Raw genomic sequence first — 19,725 nt, forward strand, 5'->3', positions numbered from 1 at the left:
ATGTTGTTTCAGGATTCCTTGAAATACTGTCTGCTTGCTGTTGATGCTTTGTTCTCCATTCCTATAAACCAAATTAGTGAGGGATTTTGGAAATAACTCTTTTTCAAATGTGTGCAGTGTTGTTGCAGCCATGTCGGTCCCAGGATATTAGAAAGACAAGGTGGTTGAGGTCATATCTTCTATTAGACCAACTTCTGTTGATGAAAGAGACAAGCTTTTAAGGTTATAAAGAGCTCTTCTTCAGGTCTGGGAAAGATATTCAGAGTGTCATAGCTAAATACAAGGTGGAACAGACTGATGAGCGTAAGAAGTTAACACGTTACAAGAGATCATTCAAGATAAAGTGGACAGATAACACCTCTGCAGTCATAGGACAAAGGAGGGTCTTTGTATTAAGGTTCTACATAGTTACGAAGCCACCCATCCAAAGACACAACCAATAGGAGCAACCATTTAATTGGTTCTTCTCCCCCCACCCCCAGCCCCGAATAAACTCAGCATAAAACAATTCAGAAGGGTAAGTCAGACTGTTCCTAAGCATGAGTTACAACACACTGATGCACTAACACCCTCAGGGAGAGTGACATTCACTGCGTGACAGAGGGGCTGGAACAAGGACCACTGAAGAGCTGTGCTGGTTACCTGTTCCTCCCCACTTCCTAGACTCCTGGGGCTGGGCTGTACTGAGGGAACAGGGAGAAGCAGCCTCCTGTGGGCAGGAAGAGGAGCTGAATAGGAAACTTTGATCACTGCCTGCAGCCCTGCTAGCGAGTGACATTCCAACTGGCATGAGAGTGTGTGTGACACCAGCAGCAGATGTAAAAACAATGAGGAGTCCTTGTGGCACCTTAGAGACTAACATATTTATTTGGGCATAAACTATTGTGGGCTAAAACCCACTTCATCAGATGCATGCAATGGAAAATACAGTAGGCAGAATATATATACACAGTACATGAAAAGATGGGAGTTACCTTACCAAGTGGGGGGCCAGTTCTAATGAGACAATTCAATTAAAAGTGGAAGTGAGCTATTATCAACAGGAGGAAAATCACTTTTGTAGTGGTAATCAGGGTGGCCCTTTTCAGACAGTTGACAAGAAGGTGTGAGTAACAGTCGGGGAAAATTAGTTTTTAGTTTTTATAGTGACCCATCTGTGACAAAGTGGGAATGTTCTTAATGTGTTCTTTGAATATTGAGTGGGGAGTATTGACCTGGGAAGGTTGCAGGGGAGTTTGGCTGGGACTGTCTGCATTGGGGATGGGAGATTTTTGTTGAGGGAGGACACCTGAGCACACAACACGAGAACCCAGGAAGGGGGTTGGAGGCCAGGTAACACCTCTGCCCCGGAAACTGGACAAAGGCTGGGGGAGGAGCCGGGGGAGGCTGAGTGAGAGGCTGGAGGGAGTTTCAGTTTGGAGCTGGCTTGGAAAATGGAGGGGAGCCCAGAAGGGGCTCTGGCCTCTCAGCGGGACTCTGCCCTCCCCACCCCCAGGATGGACCTAACTAGAGGGGGTCCTGTTGTCTGTACCGGCAAGACTTGTCCTGGACTGTGTTCCTGTCGTCTAAATAAACCTTCTGCGTTACTGCCTGGCTGAGAGTCACGGTGAACCGCAGGAAGCCGGGGGTGCAGGGCCTGATCTCCTCCACACTCCGTGACACCATCCACTCCCAGTGTTTATTCAAGCCTAATTTGATGGTTTCCAGTTTGCAAATTAATTCCAGTTCTGCAGTTTCTTGTTGGAGTCTGGTTTTGAAGGGTTTTTTGTTGTTGTTGAAGAATTTCCACTTTTAAGTCTGTTATCGAGTAGCCAGGGAGATTGAAGTGTTCTCTGACTGGTTTTGAATGTTATAATTCTTGATGTCTGATTTGTGTCCATTTATTCTTTTGCATAGAGACTAACCAGTTTGGCCAATGTACATGGCAGAGGGGCATTGCTGGCACATGATGGCTTATATCATATTGGTAGATGTGCAGGTGAACGAGCCTCTGATAGTGTGGCTGATGTGAATAGGTCCTATGATGGTGTCCCTTGAATAGATACGTGGATAGAGTTGGCAGCAGGGTTTGTTACAGAGATTGGTTCCTGGGTTAGTGTTTTTGTTGTGTGGTGTGTAGTTGCTGGTGAGTATTTGCTTCAGGTTGGGGGGCTGTCTGTAAGCAAGGACTGGCCTGTCTCCCAAGGTCTGTGAGAGTGAGGGATCATCCTTCAGGATAGATTGTAGATCCTTGATGATGTGCTGGAGAGGTTTTAGTTGAGGGCTGAAGGTGATGGCTAGTGGCGTTCTGTTATTTTCTTTGTTGGGCCTGTCCTGCAGTAGGTGACTTCTGGGTACTCTTCTGGCTCTGTCAATCTGTTTCTTCACTTCTCCATGTGGGTATTGTAGTTTTAAGAACACATGATAGAGCTCTTGTAGGTGTCTGTCTGTGTCTGGGGGATCGGAGCAAATGCGGTTGTACCTTAGAGCTTGGCTATAGACAATGGATCGTGTGGTGGATGGAAGCTGGAGGCATGTAGGTAAGTATAGTGGTCAGTAGGTTTCCGGTACAGGGAGGTGTTTGTGACCATCACTTATTTGCACTGTAGTGTCCAGGAAGTGGATCTGTGGATTGGTCCAGGCTGAGGTTGATGGTGGGGTGGAAATTGTTGAAATCCTTGTGGAATTCCTCAAGGGCCTCCTTCCCATGGGCCCAGATGATGATATCATCCGTGTGGCGCACGTGGAGTAGGGGCATTAGGGGACGAGAGCTGAGGAAGCATTGTTCTAAGTCAGCGGCAGATGTGTGACTCCCGCTCCAGCTGTGAGTCACTTGGACAGTGGGGAACTTTCAACACCTGGTTTGTTTGTTTATTCACATGTCCTTTAAAAAACCCTAACTTATCCAGGTGTGAGCCAGCAAGTCTTCGTAAGTAACACTTGCTGAATTATTACTATCAGTGTAACTCTTTTATCTCCCCTCCCATACCCATGGGTTGGCTGCTTTGTGGCACCCATTGTCGTGTCTGGTCTTAACCTGCATTGTGAGCTTGTTGGGGAAAGAACTGTGTCCTACTAGATGTACAACCCCAGTATAACAGGGACCCGATCTCGATTAAAGCTACAATACTAAATACAGAACCCTGCACCTAACTGGTGAAAAGTTTTTCAGGTCACTGTTAACATGGGAGAGAGAGAGGCTACAAAGAGAGGAGAGGCAGAGAAAAATCAGGGAGAAGGTGGTGAGAGCCACTACTTACGTTGGGGTGGTCTCCTTCGCGCCATAGTGTTGGTCTCTCCGAGCCGCAAGATGGCCTGGCTCCTGCAGAGAAACAGTCATTATTCTCTGCACTCTGAAGTGCTGGAGACTCTTTTTCTTACACATGGAAGAGGGTGTGAAGGCAAACCCACGAGTGCCGGCCTGCTCCTGGCTGGTAGTATGACATCCCACCCCGTAAAGTTGCTAGTTGTGATTTCTCACTGCGGTTTTATCAAACGACGTGCGATATGCGGGTGGTCAAAGTGCAACCCATAGCATCCTACGGTGTAATGTGAGCCACTGTTATCCTATTACTGACGTGTGCACTGTAGTGACCACAGGCCCCAGCACATAATGCTCCAACCTTGCCTCTTGGATACAGATGCAGCATTGCATGCTGGGATCAGTAGGTGTCGTCAATCACACCTTTTGTATTAAAGATCAGGGGGGCTGCGACCGGTTCCATTTCATGCTCATAAGGCTTGGCCCTTAGTGGCAAGTGAAGGGGGATGCAATGAAGGATGGTGTGGCCCAGAATAAAGGATCAGATGAAGGCCTGCCTGGGAACATAGGAATTGACAGATTGGATCAGACCCAAGGCCCACCTGATAGTTCAGTATCTTCCCTCTGACAGTGGCCAGCACTGGATGCTTCAGAATAAGATGTAAGAACTCCACAGAAGCGGCTGCAGGATAATCTGCCCCCTGCATTCGGTCTTATCCTGGTCTCTGATAGCTAGTGATTGACTTAAGCCCTAAAGCAGGAGGTCTAATGTCCACTCCTGAATTTGTTATCGTTAATCAAAACAACCCTGGATATTTTGATAGCCATAGAAATGTTACATATATATAAACATAAATGATAGCCAATCTCTTTTTGAATCCTGGCCTCAATGACTTCCTGTAGTAGGGAGACCGACAGGCTGTTCACACGTGGGGTGTGAATTACTATTTCCTCTCCTTGGTTTTGAGTGTCTCACCTTTTCATTTCACTGCATGCTCAGAGACACAGAGAACTTTGGTCCCGTGGCACAACGGGACAAAGTTTAGAGAAACAATTTCTTGCTACTGTGAGTGTCTGCTTCATGGAAAAGCTAGAACACTCTAGAGGAGACATTCTTCACTTGGATTTAAGACACACACAGGAGCTAATTCAAGAAGTGACAGCAGCTGAGTCACTGAGAAACAGTGATGATGATGATGATGATGATAGCATTAGGCTCAACGTCCCAGAACCAGGTAGAGTACCAAAAAGAGCTAGCCCCAGAGATGAGCTGGTTAAATTCCCCTTATCATGTGCCTGCCTAGAGAGCTGATGGGATGGGAGAACAGCATAACATCAACAAAAGTAAAATGAAACAATCTAATATCACTTTAAAAATCAGTTTAATCTAACCTAAGTGTACGTCTACACTACAATAAAAAACACCCGCGGCTGGCCAGCATCAGCTGCCTTGGGCTCGGGCTGCGTCCAGGCTCAGGCTGGGCTCTGGGCTCCCACAAGGGAGCAGGGTCCTAGAGCCCAGCCTCCAGCCTGAGCCCGAACGTCTATGCTGAGCCACGTGAGCCCAAGTCAGCTGTCACAGGCCAGCTGTGGGTGTTTGACTGCAGTGTAGCTGTACCCTAAGGCTTCAAACACTATTTGACACTAAGAATTTGATTGTTATCGCATTGCATCCCTGCAGGGTAAAGTGAAGGTTGTTTGGGTGCCTTAATTATGGCGTTTCATATCTTAACAAGTTTAGACTTCTTTTAAGTTTAACCCTAAGTCTGAATAGGGTGTTGCTCAACTCATGGTGTATTTTCTCAAGTGCAGACTGCAGGCTTTTGGGGCCGGGCTCTGGTAAGCACCCAGCATTGTTCTGGGTACAATAAAAGGAAGAACAGTAGCAGTAGAAAACAATCAGACTCCACCTCCTCCCAGCACCCTAAAGAGCGTGCTGTTACCCTTGGCACTGTGTGACTTCCTTTGCCTACAGGGTTTATGAGAACAAATTGCTGTAGTCCAGGGGTCAGCAACCTTTCAGAAGTGGTGTGCTGAGTCTTCATTTATTCACCCTCATTTGAGGTTCCGCGTGCCAGTCATACATTTTAACATTCTTAGAAGGTCTCTTTCTATAAGATCTATAATATATAACTAAACTATTGTTGTATGTAAAGTAAATAAGGTTTTTAAAATGATTAAGAAGCTTCATTTAAAATTAAATTAAAATGCAGAGCCGCCCGGACCGGTGGCCAGGACGCAGGCAGTGCGAGTGCCACTGAAAATCAGCTCGTGTGCCGCGTTTGGCACGCATGCCATAGATTGCCTACCCCTGCTGTAGTCCTTTGCAATGCCCACACAAGGCCCCCTAAGCCAGGCCACTGTGACCACGCACTAGCCTTCCAAGGTCACATGGCTCCTCCTGTTGCATAACTTACCTCCCAATGGAAGGCAAGGCTATCACTGTGTTCTTGGTTTCCTGAGCTCCAGCAGATTTTGGCTGTTTCAGATCCTCCAAATCCCTCTTCATTTGCACTTTACAGAAATGGTTTATTGCGTTTATTGGCCCCACTGGCGGCTCTGGGCTGCCAGCAGATGGAAAAACCTTGCTCCTCTCTGCAGCTTTCTTAGCCTGCAAAAGGAGTGACAGATGCCGAGTGACATCAGCAAGGGCTGCCTGTCTAGCGTAGGTACTGCCGCAGGCATGACAGTGCTTCAAAATGGCACGCTGTATGTGGGAGATGGGCAGGCACCCGAGTCTCTGCCAGGTGCATTTGGCACTGAAGTGGTTACATCCAATATAAAGGGCTGTTTCCGTTACACAGGAGAAAGATCCATTGAAAGCAACAGGAAAATCCATCCTGCAGAAGGCCCGCAACATGAATATACTGCACCATCACCATGGTGTCTGAGCCCTAGGACACTTCCTCTCTGACTACCGGGCACTAGCTGTGGGCATTGCTTTGTGAGTCTGCTCATCCTGCCAGCAACTGGAGGGGTGGGGTCATGCCTCGTCCCTTCTGCGGGAGCAGCCTGCATGGCAACAGTAACGCTTGGCAGCAGTAAAGACAACATTACAAGGGCTCAGGCTACAGATACTTGGGGAGGGGAGGACAGGGCAGCCCAGAGGGGGGGCAAGTGGGGCAATTTGCCCCAGGCCCCAGTGGCACTTCGGCGGCAGGCCCTTCACTCGCTCCAGGTCTTCGGCGGTGGGTCCTTCAGTGCAGCAGAAGACTTGGAGCTAGTGAAGGACCCACTGTTGAAGTGTTGCCGAAGCCTCAGAGTGCCACCCGGTGAGTACAAGCACCACTAGCAGCGGGGGGGAAAAAGACAAAAAAAGCCACGATCGGCAGCACATAGGCTGCTTTACCACCGCTGCTTCATTCTTCGGCGGCAATTCAGCAGCGGGTCCCTCTCAGAGGGTAGGACCCACTGCCGAAGACCCAGCCCTGCCCCAGGCCCCCAAATCCTCTGGGCGGCCCTGTGGGAGGAAGTAGCTGGAGCAGAGAGCCGGTGGTGGGGCTTGTCCTGGCACTGAGACGTATCATCTGGGAGACACTGGGCCAGGCACTAGCCTCACCTTTGGGCTGCTGCCAGGGAAGTGCCTTTTCCCCGCCCGTGCCTGGAACAGCTCCAACGTGCTGCTCCTGTGATCCTGGAGCAAACAGACATAACCAGTCAAAACTGCACCTCCCCAGTCCCACCAACCCCCAGACTCACAGAATCTCATCATGTAACCTGGGACTGGTTGCTTTGATCCCACAAACTGCGGGCAGGCAGTGGTGGAGAAAACATGGGAGCAGGCAGGAGGAGGCCAGTATCAGGAAGGAACCAGCTGTGAGACCCTGAAGCAGAAATTTTCCAGCCCCTTTCTGCTTCGCTGCCTGACAGGTTATTACTGTGATGATCATTCGAATCACACCAGCAGTGTGCTGGGGCTGCAGGCCGAGGGCTGAAGAGAAGGGCCCCACTGCAGAAGCTCCCGATGTGGACAGAGCATCCAAACAGAGAGGGGGTGGGGAGTCTATAGTGGCAGCAGGACTCAGCTGGGCACGTTTATATAATAAGATTTTCCGCCCCCAGGTGAGGACCCGTGTCTGAGGAGGGACTAAGGAGGGCAGCCTGTGGGCACAGCTGCTTTGGGAGGGTGAGCCAGGCCTCTGAGGTCTGCAGATTCCTCTTTCTCTGAACTAGCCCCCCTCTCTCTAGGCCTTGGTCTACACTGGCTTAGCTACGTCAGTCAGGTGAAAAACCCACAGCCTGGAGAGACATCACTGTGCTACCACCTCCCGGGGAGGTGGATTAACTCCGACAATAAGGGCCCCTCCCATCAGCAGCATCTTCGCTGAAGCACTACAGCTGTGCCACTGCAGCATTTCAAGGGTAGACGAGGCCTCAGCCTGCTCCCTCACTCCCCCACTCCCCAGGAGCTCCGTCCCCTGCCCCTGAGTGCTGGTTTTTACACATGCATAATGGCTAGTGGGAAGAGACGACGAGCCCACTGGGGTCCCTGCCTGGCCGCTGGTCTAAGCCATCTGCACTAGGGCTCAGAGCCCCTGGGGGGCCGTGCAGTGGTTACCGGCTTCCCACTGGCAGGAACAGGCCCCCCCCATGCTGAAGAGCTAACTCCATCTTCCAGGTAGCCCAGGCTCAGCCCTAGGTGGGAGGGGTGGAAGGGGGGATTGTGAGTGACTGAAGAGCAGCACCTGGAAATCCTGCATCACTCCTTCAAGCCACTGTGCGCAGATTCTCCTCAGCGCTGCCTTGGTGACAGGCTTCTTCCTGGAATGGTCCCAAGAGTCCATCTCCTGGTAGAAATAGTTGTGTGGATCCTCCAGGCCCAGCTCTATGAAAAGAGCCTTAATGGACCCCCTGAGAGCAAAGGAGAAATCAGCGTCTGGAGGACGGTTGTCTCTCCCCTTGGAAGCCGATGCTAACTAGCTTTAATCAGACACAGCTCGGCGAGCTCCCCGGTACGTCCCTGGGTGGCCAGGCGAGCTGGCTTGCAGTGCGAGCCTCTGGCAGCATCAGACTGACACCCCCAGGGACAGCCGAGGCTGCAAATGGCTCATGCTGCATGTACCCACCACCTGACAGGCCCAGCATCGGGGCCAGGGGGAGCCTTTCCTCCCTTTAGGTGAGGGGGTTGGAAGTGGTTCTGCCGTTGCCTTGAGCCGTGATGGCTGGTGGGCCCAGCTCCCTCAGCGACTGCCTGCTCTGTGGCCCACGCCCTGCCCCAGGAGATTGAGTTTAGCCCCAAGCCACGCTATGCATCATGGGACGTCTCAGCTCACACCTTGGCATAACATGGCAGCGTGCTAAATTCAAACACGTAGGGCAGTGGGGGCCAGCCTCACACCCTGCCTGCACCCCCACTTCCTTCCTGCACCACCTGCCCCATTCCCCAGTGGTGGGCTCCTCCTGACAGATGGAAATGTGAACCAAAGTGCTCTTGGACCCCAGGCCAGCCAGAACTCAGATCCTCAGACCAAGGGAATGGGGAATTAAATCTGTCACTGCTTGTCAGGGGGTCTCCAAGTCCCTCTCTCACTATACACTGACCAGAGCCTGAGCCCTCAGCCGCAAGCATCCCGGAGCGTTGCAATGTGCCCAGCCTTTTGCAGGCTGTCTTTTGCTCTGGAGCTGGCTGGCTTCCCTTAAGGACAGGGACTAACACAGAAGTGAAGGTCCCCCAGGTCCACCCCACAGAGGCTGAGTTCCAAGGCACGGGCTCTTCTCCTTTCGACAGGGTCCAATGGGCATTGCTACGAGTAAGTGAGTCCAGTAGCACCTGCATGACCATGACCCTCCTCGTCAGATAAATGGTAGTGAGAGGGAGATGCCAGATTTGATGCAGGGGCGCAGACAGCTGGGGCGGCACAGGACCCTCTCGCCGAGGGTGGGGAGACTGTGCACAGAGGCAGAGAGGAAGCAGAGGAGAGAGAGGTGACCTGGGCCTGCCCTCATTCTGTCCTGGAGGGGCGCAGAGTTAGCCACAGCTGGAATCTGTTCACGACAGGAGCTACCAGGTTGAGCAGCACTGGCTACTCCTCACCTCCCTGCCCACTCACTGGAGGACCGAGTGCTGCACCCCGTGGGATCTCCGACAGAGGCTAGGGGAACAGGCATGGGAGGGGTTTGGCTGGTACCATCCTGGGACAACCGATGAGTGCAGCATGCTGATTCCAGCCCTGAGATTGCAGTACAATCCTGGTGCGAGGCCCTTTACCCAGACTTCCCTCATCTAGAGCAACTGGTGCCCCCAGGAACGGAGCCCTGAACTCACCCTTGTCCTGGAGGGCAGGAGTCTGCGGTCACGGGTGGAGTGCATTGGCTCCATACCCCCAGCCCTCCCTTCACACTGCATGCTGGTCATCCCTGCCTGCAGCCAGCCCCTTACCTGCTGGAGACGGGACTGTACAAGAAGTATGCCATAAGCTCCAGCAGCAGCTCCTTGCTGTCTCTGCAGAAGGCCATGAGGGCATTCAGGGAGGTCAGGACAAACTTTTTCTGAGTCTTTTCCTGAGAAGAAAGAAGACAGAGCATTAGCCTGCCCCAGTCCCAGCAAGGAAGACGTTTCCCCCATGGGACAGCTGGAAGCTCAGGCTGGGACTAGCAACTGAAGAGCACTAAAAACCTCTTCACATGGCAGCATGCTGGCTGACGGAGCGGTGTCAGCCAGATGTGCTACTGAGCACAGGGGTTCAGCAGGCCCCATAGGGCCAGGGCATGTGGGGGCAGCTCTCCCTCCCTTTGAAGATAGTGAGTCACTGCTGAGACCCTCCCTCTCTAGCAGAGAGCCAGGAAGCAGCAGGCACCCGGACTGTTATGCGCTGTCCATGACAGCTGAAGGCAATAGGTATATAGACACAGCCCTGCACCGCCAGTACTAACAAGCACACACCTACGCTCCATCCCTAACAGGCACAGGCTGCCCCCACAGGCACAGTATCCCCTCAACAGGCTGAACAAGAGCCCACTTGCGCTTGGTACGTGCACATCAAGCACCAGTTTGTATGAGGAGGGGTCTACGCTCATTTGGACACATTCTACACTTCCTCTCCTAATCCCTGCACACCGCTGCCATGCACTGAGGGCCTTACCCAGTTCCCACCACAGTCTGTCATTGACTTCGGTGAAGGCTGGATCTGATCCTGACCATGACGTCTGCTATGTCCGGGGGCTGCACACTGAAGTTTGTGAAGTGTTTTGAGATCCTTTGGCGAGACAGGTGATATTATCCCCGAGCATGCACCAAGCACAAACACCCCGATGCAGAGCTCCGTGCACACACCTCACACCACACGTACCAGGGCGTGTGCCCAGCCCAGGGGCACAGACACTGACATGCACAGCCTCTGCTCAGCCCTACCCATGGGCAAAGGGAACAGTTCCTCGTTCGACGTTAGCACCCTGCCTCGTTCCCTCCTCAGGGCTGGGAGGGAAGGACACTAACTAGCCGGTCACCATCTCTTGTTGTGACCTTTCTGCGAGTCTCAGCTTCTCCTAACTGCCCCTATCATCACTTCGTTCCCAATCCGATCAATTCTTTGACCTTCACCTCAGACTGAGCCTCTCAGCCCCTCAATTGTAGGGCTTGCAGCTTTCTTGGGTCTCCTGGTTGATTTCCTGGAGGCAATCTGGTGCGTTACTCCCTTGTTGTCTCAGGCCTTTAGGCCTCTCCCCATGTCTCTGGTCTCTCCCCTTTGTAGCAGGTCTGGTTTTCTCTGTTGGTGGCAGCGGTGGGTGCCTGTCTCCATGACTGGTGACTCTGGCAGCTGCATGGGTTGTGATCAGACAGCTGGGCTGTAGGCAGGAGAGATGCTCTCCTCCCCTCTGACTGTGCTCCGGATGAGGTTACAAACCCTGTTACACAGCCACTTATTTTAGTTCTGCTTCCAGCTCCCGGGAGATCATTGAGGGTGGCCAGGAAACTACAGGTTCTCCAAAGCTAGCGACCGATCCCCATCAGTTCTGAGGGCTCTGAACTATACCCAGAGGGAGCGTTTCAGACCATCCTGGGGAGGGGGTGGGGAAGGATTACCACTGCCCTGCAGAGCACAGGTGTGCAGGGCTGCAGTTAGCACAGCACTGGGGCATGCTAACCCTTCTGAGCAGAGATCCTTACCTCCAGTTTAGGCGGGTCGCTCTGGTTCAGGATGAGGAGCAGGGCCTTGCAGACCTCACGGCCGTTCTCCACCCCGACCTGCTCGTGCAGCGTTAGGATGGCTTGGACTATGTCCGCCTTTGCACCGTCATCCACGGTGAGCAGTGCCTCCAGGAGCTGCCGCACAAATCTGCTCATGCTCAGTCCCTGCAGGGAATCCTGACAAGGGGCAAAGAGAGACATTCGGAGCCACTCCTTTCCCCCTTCCTGTCTCCTCCTTTCCATGTGTGGGGAGAAAACGAGCCGGCTCAGAGCCTCCTCCCCCTGGTGCTGGGAGAGGTGTCACATCCCCAAATCCACGCCAGCTCCCCGACTTTCTGCCATGGCTAGGCAGGCGCGGGTGAAGCTTTGCAGGGGTTTGGTAGGAAATGAGGCAGTGAAATTCATCAATCTACAGACATTAAAGTTTACTGCGCTACCCTTTGCGGCCTCCCGGGGAGAAGCGAAATGGCCTTTCAGCCTCTAGCGAGAGGTGGGAGAAGCCATAGCAGCAGCCAGTGCTGTGTGTGCACACACAAGCATGTGTCAGAGAACCCTCTCCGTGCCATGCTGGCATGGGCCCTTCTTCTCTGCTGCCAGGACTGCAGAAGTCAGAACTCCTGGCGCCGGGATTAACGCCAGTCCATCGATGGACAGCTTCTAAACCACACACCACAATAATACCTGGCACTCTGCTACTCTATAGCCTCCAGTGCCGGGCCACTGTTAACTGGCTAAACCTCAGAGCCCTCATCTCACTACCCACTCCGGTGGGGCACTGGCTTGCACTCGGTCACACAGCAAGCCTGTGGCACAGACGGGGTTAACCCTCAGGAGCTCCTAGCTCCCAGTCCTCTACTCTGCTCACTCGGCCACACTGCTGTGTTCGGCCAGTGACACAGATGGAGGCAGCTTCTCACCATTGAGCTGAGGACGGGGTAGATCTGCCTGAACCATTCTGTGTCCTCGAACTGGAGGACGAAGGATGGGATCTCGCCTCCTGAGGGAGAGGCCTGGGGCTGCTCAAACTCATATGGCTGCGTCAGGAAAAAACTCGTCACTCTCTGAAACAAAAGCAAAGGTGAGTCAAGAGAGCCAGTCCGGAGCGACGCAGGCCAGCCCGGAGCCAGCCCAGAACCACCCAGGCCAGCCCGGAGCCAGCCCGGAGCCACCCAGGCCAGCCTGGAGCCAGCCCGGAGCCACCAAGGCCAGCCCAGAGCCAGACTGAAGCCAGCCCAGAGCCACGCAGGTCAGCCCGGACCCAGCCCGGGGCCACGCGGGTCAGCCCAGAGCCACCCAGGCCAGCCTGGAGTCAGCCTGGGGCCTCGGAGACCAGCAGCACTCTTCTGTTTGCCACTTTGCCATTCCCTGCTAGGGCTGATGAGAGGCTGGGGCAGCACGAACAGGCCTTGTGCAGGCCTCCAGAGAACACAGTGCTCTGGCAATGCTCCTCAGTGCTGGCCTGGCCTGCTAGTCAGTCCTGCCACCTGCCCGAGCTCTGCCAATGCCCCGGCCTCAGCTCTGACCTGCAGCCCTTCCTACTCTTCCAGTCCCGCTCCTCGCACACAGTCTGTGACCAGACACAGGGAGAAGCAGGTTCCCTCCCAGATGGGAGGGACGGCAGCTATCGACCTGTCTCCAGTGAAATTAAGCAAGGCAGGACCAAGAACAATGGCTGCCCCATTTACATATGAATCAGCGGGGGATGGGAAGCCACAGGAACGGCAGAACGGCGTGAGGTCACCCGGAGCCTGGGGACAAAATGGTGAGGTTGGGAAGATATAAGGGGAGAGGAGAAGCCAGGTCGGCATCCATCTCTGGACAGACATGAGGGGCCTCTTGCCAGCTGAGAAAGGGGGGTCCTTCAGCCAAGGGGCTTGAAGTTGCTGGGAATGGAAGACAGGTAGGGAAACTACCCTGAGCAAAGATGGTAGCTTGTGAAGTTAGATCTTAGCCTCACAAAGTATATTTTTACTTTTGCCTTTTGTGACCCTGTCAAACTTCACTCCTTCTACTTGGTATCACTTCACCCAACTTGTTTTATTTGTACAATAAACCAGCTCAGTGCTGTGTTTGAAGGGTGGGGGTGCATTGACCCCAGTTAAACAAATAAGCTGGGAGATGCTTTTGTCTCTTTAAAGAAACAAACAAGCCTTATTATTTCTCTGGGTGTTCCAGGAGAGGGCTGCACACTACAGGGCCCATGGTTTGGGGAAAATTCCGAACTGGGAATGTGTTGGGGTCACCTTGCCAAGTTGTTAGCCAGGGACCAAGTCCCAGTAGCAACGTTTTTAAGCACTTAAGGGTTAGAGGGCAAAAGCTGCCACCACAACTCCTCACTGGTCTGGATTGCAGCCCAGAATGTGATAAAGTGTGTTTCTGAAAATGAACGAACAGCAGCAGAATGACTCCAGTTCATGCAATCTGCTGCCGAGAGGTCTCTAGAGGGTTGGCTTAGGAGGAGGTCGATCTCTAGCGAAGTAAAACATCTGTAGAGTTTCTAAAAATCATAGACTATAACTTTCTAGCATGAAAATTTATTAGCTCTCATTCTGACAGAGAAAGATGAATGGAACTAAAAACTGATGGTACAAGTGACCATGACCTAATTTCATTTGCTGTGTGCAGACGGAGTATGGTCAGGGAGGTAATAGATACACATGGTGATTTTAAAGAGCCAGTTTTCCAAAGCTGTAAACAATTACGAGGAAAACTGAGTGGGAGGAAATATATAAAAAGAAAATCCAAATGATAATTGGGAACTGTTAAAAATACTTTATTAGATGCATCCCCAAAAACACAATTCCACAATCATGAAAGAAGATTTTTTTCCAGTTAAAAACAAAAACACACAAAAAAATCCTTGTTAAGAGTGGAAGTGACAGCATCTCTCTCCCTCTCTTTCTCTCTCGTTAAATGAGAAAATGGAGGAACTGGTAGCAATGAGTACAAATCAGCAACTAGGACATGCAGACAATTGATAAGGGAAGCTAAAAGTTATAAATGAAATGTCTATGGCCAGTAGAGTAAAGGACAAGGAGAAGGAATTATTTAAATATATCAGGAACAAATTAAATCCTAGCAATTGTATAGGTCTCATACTAGATAAGGACGGTAAAATTATCAATCATGATGCAGAAAAGACAGAAGTGTTCAATGACTCATAGACTCAAAGGTCAGAAGGGACCATTATGGTCATTTAGTCTGACCTCCTGCACAATGCAGGCCACAGAATCTCACCCACCCACTCCTGTAACAAACCCCTAACCTAAGTCGGAGTTATTGAAGTCCTCAAATCGTGGTTTAAAGACGTCAAGGTGCAGAGAATCCTCCAGCAAGTGACCCGTGCCCCATGCTGCAGAGGAAAGTGAAAAACCTCCAGGGCCTCTACCAATTTGCCCTGGAGAAAAATTCCCTCCCAACCCCAAATATGGCAATCAGCTAAACCCTAAGCATGTGGGCAAGACTCACTAGCCAGACACCCAGGAAAGAATTCTCTGTAGTAACTCAGATTCCACCCCATCTAACATCCCATCACAGACCACTGAGCATACTTACCTGCTAATAATCAAAGATGAATTAATTGCCAAAATTAGGCTATCCCATCATACCATCCCCTCCATAAACTTATCAAGCTTAGTCTTGAAGCCAGATATGTCTTTTCCCCCATTGCTCCCCTTGGAAGGATGTTCCAGAACTTCACTCCTCTGATGGTTAGAAACCTTCATCTAATTTCAAGTCTAAACTTCCTGATGGCCAGTTTATATCCATTTGTTCTTGTGTCCACGTTGGTACTGAGCTTAAATAATTCCTCTCCCTCCCTGATATTTATCCCTCTGATATATTTATAAAGAGCAATCATATCTCCCCTCAGCCTTCTTTTGGTTAGGCTAAACAAGCCAAGCTCTTTGAGTCTCCTTTCATAAGACAGGGTTTCCATTCCTTGGATCATCCTAGCAGCCCGTCTCTGTGCCTGTTCCAGTTTGAATTCATCCTTCTTAAACATGGGAGACCAGAGCAGCACACAGTATTCCAGGTGAGGTCTCACCAGTGCCTTGTATAACGGTACTAACACCTCCTTATCTTTACTGTAAATACCTCGCCTGATGCAACCCAAGACCACATTAGCTTTTTTAACGGCCATATCACATTGGCGGCTCATAGTCATCCTGTGATCAACCAATACTCCGAGGTCCTGCTCCTCCTCTGTTACTTCCAACTGAGGTATCCTGTAAGGAGGCGCCCTGGCTCCCCGCCGTGCCTGAAAGGGACGAGCCAGAGCAGGTGCCTCAGTGGGCGGAGTCAGCAGGCCTGTCCCCGCCCCCCGGAAGTCAAGGGGCAGGACAGGAAGTATAAAAGCCCGGCCCCAGCGCTCAGTTGGAGGCAGGCTGCCAGAGAGGACAGACGCTGGTGCCTGGGCTCCCGCCGGGCCCAGCCTGCCCCGTGCCCACTACCCAGAGGAGCGCTGGCCTGACCTGCCCTGCGCCCACTATCCAGAGGAGCGCTGGCCTGACCTGCCCCGTGCCCACTACCCAGAGGAGCGCTGGCCAGACCTGCCCTGCGCCCACTACCCAGAAGAGCGCTGGCCGGACCTGCCCTGCGCCCACTACCCAGAGGAACGTCGGCCTGACCTGCCGTGTGCCCGATACCCCGAGGAGTGGCCTGAGCTTCCCCACGACCGGTACCCGGAGGAGCCCATGGTCTGGGACCCCCCAGACGACGCTGGCAAGGACCAGGTACCCAGAGAGGGGGAGGTTGGAAGTGGCCCGGGGGTAGCCAACCCTGGTTTGGCTCCTGAAGAGCCCGAACCCATGTCAGTGTGTTGCGGCCAGGATCCCCACTGACCGCAGCGGGTCTTGACCGCTGCTAGGGCCCCGGGCTGGAACGCAGTGGAGTGGGAGGGCCTGCGTTCCCCCTGCCACCAGTAACCGGGTGGCAGACTCCCCCTCTTCCCGCCTATTGCCACTGCTCTGCCCTGACCCAAAGGGCCATAGCTAATTAGACTTGTGTTTGGTGCCCCGCCCGAGCCAAGGGCCCGTGCTGATACTGGGTTTGCTCAGCCCCTGCTAGAGGCCTGAGCCTGAACTGTTACTGCCCGCCCTGTCCAAGGGCTGGGGCTTATTTACTTTGAGAGCCCCGACCCCGGCTAGAGGACCGGGGCTCTACCTTGTTTGCAGACCCTGTACCCCTTCAACACCTGTGGAGGGGCTAAGCCTACTAGGACTGCAGCGTGCTAGGAGGCGCCCTGGCTCCCCGCCGCGCCTGAGAGGGACGAGCCCCGACACGACCGGCTTACATGTCCCCAATTTATAACCAAAATTCTTGTTATTAACCCCTAAATGCATGACCTTGCACTTTTCACTATTAAATTTCATCCTATTACTATTACTCCAGTTTACAAGGTCATCCAGATCTTTCTGTATGATATCCTGGTCCTTCTCTGTATTAGCAATACCTCCCAGCTTTGTGTCATCCACAAAATGAACATTTCTGTTCTGTATTCCTAAAGAAGCAGGATGATGTGTTCCCATCTTACAGCGATAATGAAATCCTTTCTATCTCATCTGTAACTAGGGAGGATGTTAAACAGCCATTGCTAAAGTTAACCTGTTTTAAATCAGCAGGACCAGAGAACTGGCACCTAAGTGCTGGAGGAGCTCTCTGAACTATTAATGTGGATTTTTAATGCATCTTGAACACTGAGGAAGGACTGAATTTATAATGCTAACGTACTGCCACTATTTACAAAGGGTAAATGGAATGATCCAGGAAACTATAGGCCAGATTACCAGGGACCAATGTCAGGCTAAGAAGTCATTGGGCGGCTGGTATGGGAGGCAGTCATTGAAGGAATAAAGAATAGCAGCATAATTAATGCCAGGCTAGACAGGCAGTTCAGCTGTAGGCAAGTCTACAGCTTGAGACATGAAGGGGTAAATTGTCACTTGGGCCTTTGGGTTGATGAATTTGGGGTCAACGAAGGATTGGTGGATAGCTGACACTTGTGCCCCTGTGTCTCTCCACGCAGTAGCCTTCTTTCCGCCCACTCTCAAATTTTCCCTTCGCTCCAAGGATATTTGAGAGGCATCTGGGCCTGGGGATCTTTCGTGTGATGGTGTAATGAACTGCACTCGGTGGGGGTTCTTTGGGCAGTTGGCCTTTATATGTCCCAGTTCATTACACTTGAAGCATCTTCCAGCTGACTGGTCACTGGGTCGAGGTGAGTTACTGGAGACTGGTGAGGTGGAAGAATAGGGCGTCTGTGGCTTTCCTTGGGTTGTAGATGGGGTCTTTGGCTGTCCTCGGTTGTAGGGTTTATGGTCGGTGAGCCCCCTGGGGTATTCGTTCCCCTTGACAGTAGCTTTCTTGCTTTCTGCCGCTTCCATCCATCTGGCTCCAATTTCCCCCGCCTCGGTGAGATCTTTGGGTTTTCCATCTTGTATGTACCGTGTGATGTCCTCAGGAAAACCATCCAAGAACTGCTCCAATTGTATGAGGAGGTGCAGTTCGTCTATGGATTTAACATTGTTTCCTGATATCCAGGCCTCATAATTTTTCCCAACGTAGTAGGCGTGTTTGGGAAATGACACATCTGGTTTCCACTTTTGGGTTCTGAAACGCCGACGGGCATGATCCAGGGTTATCCCCATTCTGTATCTGGCCTTGGTTTGAAAAAGTTTATAGTCGTTCATTTTCTCCTTAGGCATTTCAGCCGCCACCTCTGCTAAAGGTCCACTGAGCTGTGGCCTCAATTCCACTATGTACTGGTCTTCAGAGATGCTGTACCCAAGACAGGCTCTTTCAAAATTTTCTAAGAAGGCGTCAGTGTCATCACCTGCCTTGTAGGTGGGAAATTTCTTGGGATGTGGAACCATAATTGGCAAAGGGTTGTTAGGATTGGCTGGAGCATGCTGCCCAGCCTGCGCTAACTCCAGTTCATGTTTTCTCTATTTTTCCCTCTCTTCCCTTTCTTGTTGTTGTTTTTCCATTTCTCGGCGGTAGACTGCCTCTTCTTCTTATAGTTTTCTGTGGTGGGCTGCATTTTTGGCGTCTTCTTGTTTTTGTAGCCTTTCCATCTCTTGTTTGTGAGTTGCCTCATCTCTGGCCATTTGTGTTCTTAGCAGTTCTATCTGTTTTTCCATTGCTTCCAGCTGTACTGCCTCTGGTTTTCGTGACATCCTGTTTTCGTGTGTTGGGGTGCCCTCTGGTGTTTATCTTCTGAACTGCAGGCTCTCTGTTGCTTCCTGGGGTCTGCCTAGCAACAGTGCCTTTTTCCCTTTCTTCCTCTAGCTAATCTTTTCAATGTAAAGTAAACCAGAAAAACCACTTTATTTGCATGTGTATTGTGCTGGGTACTTGACTGTCAATCGGAGTGCTATAGTCTAACAAAAGACTCTTAATAGTTCCTTAATGGTTCCTTGCTTAATATGCAAGCTACTGCCAGGAGGGAACAAAGAAAAAAAATTCTCTCTGGTTCCTTTTAAAACCAAACCCTCTCTGCTTAAAAGCCCCTAGCAGAGAAAAGAAAAATATAATATTCCTACTGGCTTCTGGATTCTATCTATCCCACAACGCTGCACACCATGTCATAACATTTTTTCCCAGATCTGGACCTTAGCATCCAAAATATGGGTGTTAGCATGAAAACCTCCAAGCTTAGTTACCAGCTTGGACCTGGTAAAGCTGCCACCAGCCAGAATTATACAGTGCCTAGCTCACTGTGGTCTCCCCAAAACCTTCCCTAGGGGACCCCCAGACTCAGATGCCTTGAGTCTCACAACAAAGGAAAATAACCCCCTCCCCTTGTTTCCTTGTTACTTCCTCCCAGGCTCCCCTCCCTGGACAACCCTAGGAGATTCCCTGCTTCCAGTCCTGGAAACACAAGTACCGAGAGAGCTAATCTCTCTCCCCCACTCACCCAGAGGGTATGCAAAGTCAGGCTTAGTAAATCTAACACAAAGAGGTTTTTCCCCCTGACTTCTTTCTCCCACCAATTCCCTGGTGAGCTGCAGACTCAATTCCCTGGAGTCCCCACTAAAGAAAAACTCCAACAGGTCTTAAAAAGAAAGCTTTATATAAAAAGAGTGAAAAAGGACATAATATATAGTCTCTGTATCAAGGTGGCAATATACAGGGTCAATTGCTTAAAGGGAAAAAATGAATAAACAGCCTTATTCAAAAAGAATACAATTTAACACATTCCAGCAACTACACACATGTAAATACAAAAGAAAACAATATAAATCTATTGTCTTACTATCCTTGTACTTACAACTTGGAAACAGAAGATTAGAAAGCCAGGAGCTAGAAAAATCACTCTCTGAGCCGAGAGGGTCAGACCCAAGACAAAGAACAAAGA

General features: G+C 51.3%; 1 protein-coding gene across 1 annotated transcript in view; it reads right to left on the reverse strand.

Moving 5' to 3' along the window:
- Window positions 1–19,725, reverse strand: part of WDR97 (WD repeat domain 97) — an 88,144-nt gene that overhangs the window by 4,186 nt on the left and 64,233 nt on the right. Inside the window, exons 23-29 of the mRNA XM_050939482.1 lie at window positions 12,287–12,430; window positions 11,349–11,546; window positions 9,621–9,742; window positions 7,927–8,092; window positions 6,801–6,875; window positions 5,659–5,852; window positions 3,240–3,301 (exon numbers count right to left, since the gene is read on the reverse strand). Of these exons, the coding sequence (XP_050795439.1) occupies window positions 3,240–3,301; window positions 5,659–5,852; window positions 6,801–6,875; window positions 7,927–8,092; window positions 9,621–9,742; window positions 11,349–11,546; window positions 12,287–12,430 (961 nt within the window). The remainder of the gene's footprint in view (window positions 1–3,239; window positions 3,302–5,658; window positions 5,853–6,800; window positions 6,876–7,926; window positions 8,093–9,620; window positions 9,743–11,348; window positions 11,547–12,286; window positions 12,431–19,725) is intronic.

Source organism: Gopherus flavomarginatus, chromosome 2 (genome assembly GCF_025201925.1).
Source record: "Gopherus flavomarginatus isolate rGopFla2 chromosome 2, rGopFla2.mat.asm, whole genome shotgun sequence".
Classification (NCBI taxonomy): Eukaryota; Metazoa; Chordata; order Testudines; family Testudinidae; genus Gopherus; species Gopherus flavomarginatus.